The sequence below is a fragment of the Phocoena sinus genome, chromosome 3, assembly GCF_008692025.1.
Source record: "Phocoena sinus isolate mPhoSin1 chromosome 3, mPhoSin1.pri, whole genome shotgun sequence".
In the NCBI taxonomy this organism is placed as follows: Eukaryota; Metazoa; Chordata; class Mammalia; order Artiodactyla; family Phocoenidae; genus Phocoena; species Phocoena sinus.
In genome coordinates, this window is record NC_045765.1 from 131,256,836 (window position 1) to 131,268,634 (window position 11,799).

Genomic DNA, 11,799 nt, shown 5'->3' on the forward strand with positions numbered 1-11,799 from the left:
TACAGTGATACAAATTGATTTTATTTATGATAAAATTAAGACATGACAGCAGTGGGCATATACCTGGAGAAAACCATAATTCAGAAAGATACATTCACCTCAATGTTCATTGCAGCATTGCTTACAATAGCCAGGACATGGAAGCAACCTAAATGTCCATCAACAGAGGAATGGAGAAAGAAGATGTGGTACACATATAGAGTGGAATATTACTCAGCCATAAAAGGAACAAAATAATGCTTTGCAGCAACATGGATGGACCTAGAGATTGTTGTACTGAGTGAAGTAAGTCAGACACAGAAAGACAAATATCATATGATATCGCTTATATGTGGAATCTTAAAAAAAAAAAAGAGTACAAATGAACTTATTTACAACACAGAAGTAGAGTCATGGATATAGAAAACAAACTTATGGTTACCAGGGGATAAGAGGCAGGAGGGATAAATTGGGAGATTGGGACTGACGTATACACACTACTATATATAAAACAGATAACTAATAAGAACCTGCTGTATAGCACAGGGAACTCTACTCAATACTCTGTAATGGCCTATATGGGAGAAGAATCTAAAAAAAAGGAGTGAATATATGTATATGAATAACTGATTCACTTTGCTGTATACCTGAAACTAATACATCATTGTAAATCAACTATACTCTAATAAAAATTTTAAAAAAAGAAGTAACAGCAAATGAAATGAAATACGGTTATCTAAACTGCATGTTTCATAGTCTTAGCTATCCAGCTGAGGTGTTTCTTTGAGAGAAGAGTATAGACGCCAGGTCCTCGAGGGTCTCCGCATTTCCCTGGAAGGCCAAAGGCAGTGATGCCTCTGAAAATGCCTTCACATATCAAAGGGCTCCCAGAATCTCCCTGGGGGAAAACAAGAGGAATGATGAAGACTGGCACCAAATATGACCACTAGCAGAATGGAAGAAATTCCATTTAATGTGGAGCCTTTAAGGTGAAGTTAAGACCAGCCTTGACTTACTTGACAATTAGTGCTTAAAAAACCCAAATGTTTGGGAATATTCAATAATATGTTCAAATTGGTTTTCTCGATTTGTTTATGAAGCAGTGAAAATTGAAATGAAACTTGTATTATTTGTGTAATCCACTAACGTTGAGACAAATTCTCTGCTTTAGAAACTCTCCTGTTTGTCATTTTCTCAAAATGTTTAATAATCGCTCAAGGGATAAAATAGTCAAATGCAGATTGGCCACTGAGGCAAAGAATAAAAGCCATGCTTTCTAGTTCCTCCAGCAGATAATTGTCTTCCCAAAGGAACAAAGCCAAAGCAACCTTTTCCTTCCCCTTCTCAAATAGACAGAAATTGCTACCTCGAGTCTCCTTTTTTTTTTAATGAGAAAGAAACATTTAATGAAATAAGTTATACAACAGTATCTCTAAAGAGCGTATTGAGTGCGAAAGACTCAAAATAAAATTCAACTAATCAATACAGTAATCATTGAAGAGAAAATTACATTTTAAAACTTGTGTTATTAATCTGCCAGTCTATCACCCTATATAGTATCAATGAACATTAAAATTAGACCTTGGAGGTCAATTCCTTCAAACTCCCACAAACACCATTCTTTTCTAGCAAACATCGTTCATTTAGTCAATATTTATGGAGCATCTACCATGTGCCATGTAGTCTTCTAGACACTAGGACTAAATCAGTGAACAAAATAGACAAAAAGAAAAAAAAATAGACAAAAAGTACTGCTCTCGTGGAATTTATGTTATTCTTTGATTTTCCTCCCGAGTCTCCTTAGAGCATCTGTTGCTAGATGGATGCTCCCGGCAAGTCAGTGATAACACTTTGGAACTGCCTGGTTCCACTAGGAGGGAGGCTTCAGTTAGCTGTAAATCATGCTTTATTCTAGTGCGTGAGCCACCCAATGTGTGACCTTGTATTCTCTCAAGGAACTTTAGAATCAGCATATTTAAATGTATTTAAGGTCTAGAGACCAGCTTGGCTGTTTCTGGCTTTAGGGAGGATGGGTGGTGCCAGATGAAGGGCTGTTGAGGCTTGTACACAGAGTTCTGCAAATGCAAGGCTCTGAGGGCTCAGCTCCATCCCAGTGAAATGAGAAGTGACAAACCAGTGCTCAGAGCTTAAACCTTTGTCAAGGGTTCTTCTACTCCTATCTTTAAGCGGAGCCCAGTCCCAGCCCTTCTCAGGGCATATGGTAGGCAGGCTTGTGTGTACTTTGGAATGGATCATGCTTGGAAGTTGTTTCCAGGGGTTGAGCTCAGCTCTAGGAAGCTATGGGGTTTACCCTGGAGATCTTGAGTCTGTCTTGGGAACGCAGGCATTTCAGACTTACCTGGTTAAACGGCAGAGGAATTTTTGGGGGGTGATCAGATGGGGAAAACGTACTGAAGGCCCTAGAGGAACGCTGACTTCAGCTCTCCTTAGTGTTATATATTTTTCAGTTTAGATCTATATATGTTAATATGAAAAACGAGAAAAAATAGCTTCCTAGTGGTTTTCGATATAAAATCAAGAATTTGTAGTAGTTCAACCCAGGCACTAGCATGGTTTATGATGAACAACTCACCTGAGCTGAGAACATTAATTAATTTGACTGGAGCTTTGTGGTACGCGGGTCTCTCACTGTTGTGGCCTCTCCCTTGCAGAGCACAGGCTCCGGACGCACAGGCTCAGCGGCCATGGCTCACGGGGCCTAGCCGCTCCGCGGCATGTGGGATCTTCCTGGACCGGGGCACAAACCCGTGTCCTCTGCACCGGCAGGCGGACACTCAACCACTGCGCCTCCAGGGAAGCCCTATCAAACTTCTTTTTAAAAGCACTAGGACGCTGTAGAAGCCAGTGTCATGACAAGGCAAAGAGTGACTTCACGTTCTCTACATCTGCATGAGTTAACCCAACAGCTAGAGTTTGGAATCTTATTTTACTTACACTGCAGGAATCTCTTCCACCTTGGAGGCTTCCGGCACAAATCATATTCAGTCCAATCGCAGGGTTATAATTATAGTGGCTTTGATCGTTGCAGATTTTTCTGTCTATGACGGTGACATTGACCTCTCTCAAAATATCAGACGGAGGTGAATTATTGCGAAACCTACCCCACCCTGCAACTTGACACATAGTTCCAGGTTTCACATCATCCCCCAATTTAGGGAGGGGAAGGATAGCCACGTTTTTATTAATTGTTGCTTTTTTGTTCAGCTGTTGGAAGACAAGCAAAAAGTTAACAGAATGAGATAATTAAGAATTTCATCCAATAAAAATAAATTAAAAAAACTAAAATTGTACACTTTTATTTAAATTCTAGCTGAACCCTCAGGGACCCCCATCCCCCACCCCCTTACGCAGCTACAGTCTGTAGTTATCGGGGCACTGAGAAAGGTTTCCATGTAGGTGGCCAGACTGTAGGAGCTTCTATACTTTCAATCAAAAGTATAATCAAAGGTTCGTACCTTCAGAAGTTTAAGATCACCCTCATGCGTGTCCTGGTCATAGCATGGATAGGGAAACTCTTTCTTAACAAACATGATCTGTTTTTCAGGCTCTTTCTTGGTTATTGAGTGAACCCCAAGAACGATCTGGGATCTTCTGTTCCTGAAAACAGACACAACACCGTTAATTTGGTTTACTCTTTAAATCAGAAGCTGAGCATATTATGTGCTGATCAGTTTCATTGTCCCATTTGTAAATATGCTTGCTGTGAAAATACTTGTTTGTGGCTCAGAAAAAAATGTGTACTTTAAAGAATAAAAAGTGAATTGTTTATGAATTTATCATTACCATTATCATCATGATCACCTGCAGCTTATTTATAACAAGCTAAACTAGTTTCACTGAAAAACAAATGATAAGAGAATTCCATGGCAGCTAAGCCAAGTCTTGGGATCTTTGTTGGGATTTTACTGCCGTCCCCTCAACCTTGCTTTAGTTGTCATAGAGAATCAGGTTGCAGATGACTGGAAAACAGAGATCTCAGTAGTCTAGAGACAAAAGCAAAAGACACTCGATAGTTGTAGACTAATGCACTGAAGAAATCTTTGTAAGAGAACAGTAGACTTAAATGGGAAAACTTTCAGAGATAGATCGCTTAGTGGAAGACCCTATTTGCATGGCATTGAGTGTGTGTTTGAGGGGATGGTGGTCTGCAGGAGGGTCCCAGCATTCTTTCCTTTTATTACTCCATGCTAAAGGTTCATTTTGGTTAATAAAATCAAGATCCTCTCTGATGCATTAATGATGAAGGCCATTATCACTCACATCTTAGTGTATAAACTACACCAACCATATATTCACATTGCTGTTTTTCCATTACACAGCTGATATTAGTCTCACTTAAGATAGTAGAACAGTGCTTTCAGTAGACTATACTTTGATGATGAAATGTTCTATAGATCTGCTCTGTCCAATATGGAGCCCCGTGTAGGCTACTGAGGACTCGAAATGTGGCCAGTGAGACCGAGGACCTAAATTTGTAATTTGATTTAACTTTAATTAATGTAAATGTGTATAGCCATAGGTAATTACATAGCCAACATGATAGTGGTTATCATAATAGACAGAAGCTTGATTTAGGTTTAGAAGTTTGATTTAGGAGCAGAGAAAAGACCAGCCCTGGAAGAGGTTTGAAGGCAGTGGTTGACGGTGGTTAAGAGATGGCTGAAGGCGTGAGAAGTTCATAAGAAAAACAGGAAGGCATTCAAAAGAAGCTTTCTCTGCTTGACAGTGGTGCTCAGGCCCCTGAGGGGACACTGAAATTTTCACCCTTCTGCACCATCATGAAGTCAAGATCAGAAGCATCTAGGGAAGCTCTAGGGGAGATCTTCCGGAAGAGCTCTGGTTGATGCTTCCTCATTGGTCGGATTCTTTAGGGCCGAGCCTGGGCTCAACTCCCTTTTGGGGTAAAGCAATTTGTCAAAGATGTAAGCGATGTAAAGATCTTGTGGCTTTAGTGGTATTTACTGTCTTCATTAATATTCCCCCAAGTTAGAATATCTCCACGAATGTTTTTTAAACCCAAGCACTTACAGGTTACAGTGAGCTGCAGTCAATACCCAGTCTTTTGCAATCAAAGCCCCGGCACAGATACTTTTCTCTTGAAGAAGCACCATGTAGGGTCTTGAATGAGGAGTCACTTCATTTCCTCCAATAATTTTTGCACAGAGATCTGTTAAAAAGAAAAAGACAAGTCATATCAGTGACCCCTCCAAAGAGTTCTACCTAAAGCCATGTTTCTAAGACTAGACACGCATTTCCCACTTAGAGACGAGGGGAGATGAGGGCATCCTCCCCATCTTCATGTGGATTTCAGATATCTGAATGTAAATCCCATTCCTGTTGGACTTTCTGAGAAGGTCTTGCTCTTTCATCCGCAGAAACCATGCCTTTGGCCGTTCCAGGGATTATCAGGCTGGAAATCTGTCACAACCACTGACCTCAGGCCTCAGGGCTTGCAAAGGCAGACAACTGTGCATGGGTTTATACCAGTAACACAAGGAGCCGCTGGTGATGATGACAACCTTGAGTGCTCTCCCACACCTCTCCCTTTCTGGCTAAGTATTAATTTGGGGAAGCAGGGTGGCTTTTAGAAGCTTGAAAACCACTCTTTTTGTCCCAAGCCCTTGCAAAACCCCACAGCTTACAAACTGATATTAGTACCTGTTAGCTGTGAGCCTACCCTTGAGTTCTTTGGTCATTGTGAGACTTTTGCTTATTGAAATTTGCACTCTTCTCACTCATAAATTGAGAGAATAATATCTTTTGCAACTGAAGCTCCCCTTCAATCTCCAGACTGTACCACATGGTTTAATTTAAGCCCTTTTCCAATGAAGAGAGGAGAGAAGATGCTATAGGGAGAGAATTCTGCCTTAGTAAAATTTCTTTGGTGATAGAACAAGAGTAGAGATTCACTATTAGCGAACAGTGAGACCAAAGCACGAGGCAAACCATACACGTTGGTTGAGAGGATCTTATGCCCGTGTGATATACTCTCAGCATCACCTTCCTACACCAGATGTTCTTGGATTCTCCCCAAACATTTCTCCTGACTATTGGCTGGGACTCAGGTTTGCTTCAATAGGGCACAGTGCCTGTTACTCCATTATTAAAGCTAACTCATTGCCAGATTTACAATGAGGTGTAAATGATGAGAGTGGGGGAAGGGGAAGTTGGTTTCCAGAAGGGAGTTGGGAAGGAGAAGTCCTAGACTCTAGAAGTAAAAAGATAAGGAACTTAGAGAAACCAAGAGAACTTCACCTACATCTCAATTTTCCTGGGGTGTATCACAAATAGATGGATTTCAAAGATGCATCTTTGGACCGTCTGGGCTGCAGAAATCATAAACTCAGTATAATAGTTCGTTTTGCAGAGTCCTGTGTTTGGTGAGCACAAATACCACCTCAGAAAAAGTCCCCACATCCCACAACCTAGGATTCGGGAATAGGATTTAGAGCAGGTGAGAAGCTTTTAAAGCTAGCAATTCTTGGTTCCCACCCAGAATCACAATAAATTAAAATCACTGGGGCTGGGATATCAGCATTGTTTCAAACCCTCCAGAGGATTCTAACGTGTAGAAGGATTGAGACCTCCCGTCCAGAGCATCAAGTCTTGCTTTGCTGTGTCTGTTCCTTTTAGGGACCCACATTGCTCTCTCTGACCACAGGAAACAAAGAGTAAGTTGCTTTTGTTGTTTCCTTTGAAGAAAAGATAAGAGTGGATTTTTAAAATCTGCTCTGTTTTCACTGTTGTGGAGGATTTAACGTGCCTGACCATAGTCGTGCTATGCCATACTTATAGTACTCTGCCCACCCTTTTGTTTCTAATGCCCTGTAACCTTATTATTTCTAAAACTTTTAGGTGCAAGATAAGCTAGAGAACTTCCTTGGGAATTTTTGGTAAGCTAGGTTGTTGCATCAGCACCTGCCCACCACTTCCATCTCCAAAAGCTGCCAGAATGTGGGGAAAACCCATGGCTGCTCCACATTTGTCAGCACAGTTCAGCCTAGCCCCAGAGTGCTTTTCACTGCCTAGAAAGTTTTTAAGGAACATCTAGAGCTACCCCGGGGCTATTACCCTTCTAGCGATAATCCCATGACTTCTGCAGCATTTCAAACAGACGCATGTGCAACTCACACAAAACCAGGCAACTTGGTTACTACTTAGTACGTCAAAGAATAAGCGTAATACAAAACACTATAGCACTTCCAAAGAGTCAATGCGAGGGTGCTCCCAATGTCCTAATGTATTCCCAAGGACACACTAACCTAGAGAAATAATGATAAATATTTGAATCATTCCTGATTCTTGGGGTGTGTCTAGGTCAGGTTTAAAAATATATATATTTATTTATTATTGAAGTATTGTCGATTTTGTCATTAAAGCTATCTATGCTTTTTCTGCAGCAAGAAAGGCTGAGGCATCACTATTCCTTCCCTGAAAGGTCCTATTTGTTTTCCTAACTTAAGAACTTTTTGTTTGTTTGTTTACTTGTTTTTACAGTGTCCTTTTTGGCAGTTTTCAAGCCCCAAGTTGGCAGCACTGGTGGTTCTATTATCTTTTGTAAAGGAATTGTAAAGAAGAAAGAAGGTTGTTTTTCTTTCTAAAATAAAGATACATGTAGAATCCAAGAAAGAATGTTAAGGCTTGCGAGAAAAAAATCTCCTCTTAGTACACTTAGCTAATATTGCCAAAGAGTCTGCTCCATTTTGCTTAATTGCTATAATGGAAATGACAAGAATCAGTCTTACCTTCAGGAATTAGAAGGAGGAAAATGACCATTGAGAGAGTGGCTGCCAGAAAGGTAGAGGAGTTCCTCATTGTGGCTGGTGTCCCCACGTCAATCAATGTGAAAATCTGTTTTCAGTTCTTGATTGGCTCTTATTTATATATCGAGAGTACAAAGGATGTGGTTTCCTTTCTTTTCTTTCTTTCCAATTTCAAAGTTGAGTATTAGGAAAAAGAAAAAACAAACCACAAGTGAGAACAGTGAGTAATCACTCATCTGTGGGCATGCTTTCCTTGGCTAGGATTGCTGAGGGGAGAGGGTTGTAATTCTACAGAGTGGGTGGGGACAATGGGCCCTCGTTGCCATCAGAACATAGTATACAAGAAGAGACTCCAAATGTTTCAGCTGAGATTTCGTGGATTCTAGTTTTCATCAGCAGCAACATTATCTTTTCTATTCACAAATGAAAGCTCTTTAAAGACTTAAATCAGAGATTTAAAATTGGCCACCTAAAAGTTGGTCACCAACCAAGTGTCTTTCTAGTCATCTCCTTGGATTTTGTAAGGATTAATCAGCTAAGGGCATGTGGAAATATATAGGATGGAGGCTTATCTATTCATAAGCTCCTGCTTGGATTTTCCTTCCCCACTTTGTGGAGGGTAACTTATTGTGTCCCTGTCTGGAGTTTGGCAGGTGGGGACAGAGGCTGGTGCGGTAGGGAGGGTTAGCTCTCTCCAGTCCCCTGATTGGGCTTCCCCTGATCATTTGATTTTACAACTTTAGACATATGGAAGTATCTCTGAGTTGCTCCTTCCTTCCTCCCTTCCTGTCTCTCCCTCCTATCCTTCCTTTCTTCCTTCCTTCCTTCTTTCTGGAGTTAGCTAAGAAAGGAAAATGGGTGTCAGACATGGCTACTTTGTTCCAGTAAGGAAAATATCTCACTCTAAGAAGGATCATCCTCAGTCCCTGAGCGAACAGTATTCAGTGTGCTTTCTATTAGAAATGTCTTTAGCTCTTTTTCTGAGCTGAGGATGTGGTCTTTATTATATGACATGTATATGGTCATAGGCTTGATCAGGGTGTTTGGTGTTAACCAGCCATCCCCAGAATTAACACCCTGATGACTTCAGACTCAGAGGTTGCTTTTTCAGAAATCACATGACCTTGGAAGGAAGCCCTACTGAGATACCTGTGTTTCCTTTTCCCAGATATTACTAGGGTATCAAAGATGAACCATTTTCAGTAAAGCAGTGGGATACCCTGCTTCTGTTTTTGGTGAATAATTTTAGTGCAGACTTTAAAAAAAAATCAAATTTTAATTGACTACAGCTACTGAAAATTTCCTAAAGGAAACATTGATAATTCTGTTTCTTTTTATGTGACTATGGTTACCTTTCCTAGACTCATGTTGACTTTTAACAGCTTTCCGAGATATAATTTACATACCATCAAGTTCACTCGTTTGAAGTGTATAATTCAATGGCTTTTAGTGTATTTCTAGAGTTGTGTAACCATCACCATAATCTGATTCTAGTACATTTTTATCATTCCCCGAAGAAGCCTCATAGTCATTAGCAGTCACTCAGCATTACCCTCCTTCCCCCACTCCCCTGCCCTAGACAACCTCTAATCCACTTTCTGTCTCCTTAGACTTGCCTATTTTGGACATTTCATATAAATGGAATCGTATAATATGTGGTCTTTTGTGACTGATTTCTTTCATTTAGCATAATGCTTTTGAGGTTCATCTATATTATAGCATGTATTAGTGTTTTATTCCTTTTTATTGCCAAATAATATTCCATCATATGGAAATATCACATTTTATTTACCATTTCAGCAGGTGATATACATTTGGGTTGTTTCTACTTTTTACCTATTATGAATAATGCTGCTATGAACATTTATGTACGAATTTTTGGGTGGACATACGTTTTCATTTGGGGTGCGGGCATAAACCTAGGAGCGGGATTACTGGGTCATATTGTAGCTACGTTTAACATCTTGAGGAACTTCTAAACTATTTTCCAGAGTGGCTGCATCATTTTACGTTCCCATCAACAGCGAAGGTTCCAGCTTTCTAAATTATTGCCAGTGCTTGCTATTAGTATTCTTTTTTATAATTGCTATTCTAGTGGGTATGAAACAGTTTCTTATTTTGGTTTTGATTTGCACTTCTGTGATGACTGATGACTAATGTTGAGTTTCTTTTTATGGGCTTCCTAGTTATTTGTATATCTTATTTGGAGAAATGGCTATTCAAAAATGTTGCTTGTTTTTTGACTGACTTATTTGTCTTTTTATTATTGAGTTGTAAGTGTTCTTTATATGTTCTGGATATGAGCCCCTTATAAAATAAATGATTTCCAAATATTTTCTCCCAGTCTGTGGGTTGTCTTTTATTTCTCTTGATGGTGTCTTTCGGAAGCACAAAAGTTTTAAATTTTGATGAAGTCCAACTTATCCATCTCTTTTATCACTTGTGCCTTTAGTTTCACATCTGAAAAATCACTGACTAATCCAAGATCACAGAGATTTACTCTTAGATTTTCTTCTAAGAGTGTTACAGTTTTAGTACTTACATTTAGGTCGCCTTTTTAATTTTGTCTGGTTCAAATTAATTTTTGTGTGTGGTTTGAGGTAGGGGTCCAACTTCATTCTCTTGCATGTGGATATTCATTTGTCCCAGAATTATTTCTTAAAAAGACTATTCTTTCCCAAGGAATTGTCTTGATCCCTTTGTCAAAAATCCGTTTGCCATAAACGTTAGAGTTTATTTCTGGACTCTCAATTTATAACATTATCTGTCTTTATGTCAGTACCGTATTGGCATATGTCCTTATGCCAGTGCCATACTATCTTAATTACTGAGGCTTTGTAGAAAGTTTTGAAATTGAAAGGTGTGTGTCCACTAACTTTCCCACTAACTTTGTTCATTCTAACAGTCTTTTTCAAGATGTTTTGACTGTAAAGTATAAATTCTAAAAATTGTGTATTAAGGCTGTTTATTTACGTTCTTGGGAAAAATTTTAATTTATTCCAGCTGTGAATGAGCCATTGCACTATTGTAAGCCAGTAGTTCTCAAAGTGTGGTTGGTGAACCCCTAGGGGTTCCTGAAACCTTTTCAGGGGTCTGCAAGATTAAAATTATTTTCATAATAATACTAAGGTGTTGGTTTTTCATCTGTGTTGACATCTTCACTGATGTCACAAAGGGAAGGACGGATAAAACTGCTGGTGGCTTAGCACAAATCAGTAGCACCAAACTGTACTAGTAGGTCAGACACTCTCAGAAGAGAAAACCAGTTTCAACTAAGAATTTCTTTGACGACTGATGGGAACATACTGTATAGCTTCGGGAAGGCTACCTAATGCACTGTGGTAACCTAAATGGGAGGGAACTCCAAAAGGGAAGGGATATCAGCATGTGTATGGCTGATTCATTTTGTTGTGCAGTGGAGGCTAACACAACATTGTAAAGCAACCATACTGCAATAAAAATTAAAAAAAAAAAGAATGTCTTTGATGAGACAGTAGAAACAGGAAAATTAAAAAAAAATGTAATACATCTTTACCCTGTAGTAAATGTCTCTTTAATATTCTCTGTGATGTGGGAACTGTGCAAAATATGCATGAAACACGTTGGTTACACATGAAAGTACAATGGTTGCTTTGGGGAAAGGCACTGGTGCAATTGGTTGAGTTGTGAACTTATCTTTCTCTTTCATGGAATACTATTTTTATTCGAAAGAATGCTAACAGACAAAATATGATTATTCAGACTTGGGTATCTGACAGACATTTTCTCAAACATGAATGAAGTGAGCCTGTTGCTTTAGAGAAAACAACTGACAATGTGTTGCTAATGATAAAATTAGAGCTTTCAAGTGAAAATTAGAATTTTGGGAACACTTGTGTCTGCTATCACGAGCTTGACATCTTCCAAACACTTAAGGACTTTCCCAATGAGATGATAGTGACATTAACAAATGTATTTTAAAACATACTGTGCAATGAATGTGTCAACATTTGGAAAATCTACATAACTCAATGAATCGATATTTTTCAAGAAAGCA

At 39.3% G+C, this 11,799-nt stretch overlaps 1 protein-coding gene across 1 annotated transcript; it reads right to left on the reverse strand.

Annotated features, from left to right (window-relative positions):
* On the reverse strand, positions 1-7,979 carry GZMA (granzyme A). Its single transcript, XM_032627138.1, has 5 exons — positions 7,746-7,979; positions 5,029-5,167; positions 3,456-3,597; positions 2,935-3,204; positions 1-877 (listed from the first exon to the last, which is right to left on the reverse strand). The coding sequence occupies exons 1-5, from the start codon at positions 7,813-7,815 to the stop codon at positions 716-718; spliced, it is 783 nt and encodes a 260-aa protein (XP_032483029.1). The 5' UTR covers positions 7,816-7,979; the 3' UTR covers positions 1-715.
* Between the last annotated feature and the right edge of the window lie 3,820 nt (positions 7,980-11,799).

Coding starts and splice junctions, on each gene's coding strand:
- GZMA (XM_032627138.1), bottom strand. CDS start 7,815: ATGAGGAACTCCTCTACCTTTCTGGCAGCCACTCTCTCAATGGTCATT. Junction 5,168..7,745: donor CCTCCTTCTAATTCCTGAAG/GTAAGACTGATT, acceptor TCTTTTTAACAG/ATCTCTGTGCAAAAATTATT. Junction 3,205..3,455: donor GTGATCTTAAACTTCTGAAG/GTACGAACCTTT, acceptor GTCTTCCAACAG/CTGAACAAAAAAGCAACAAT.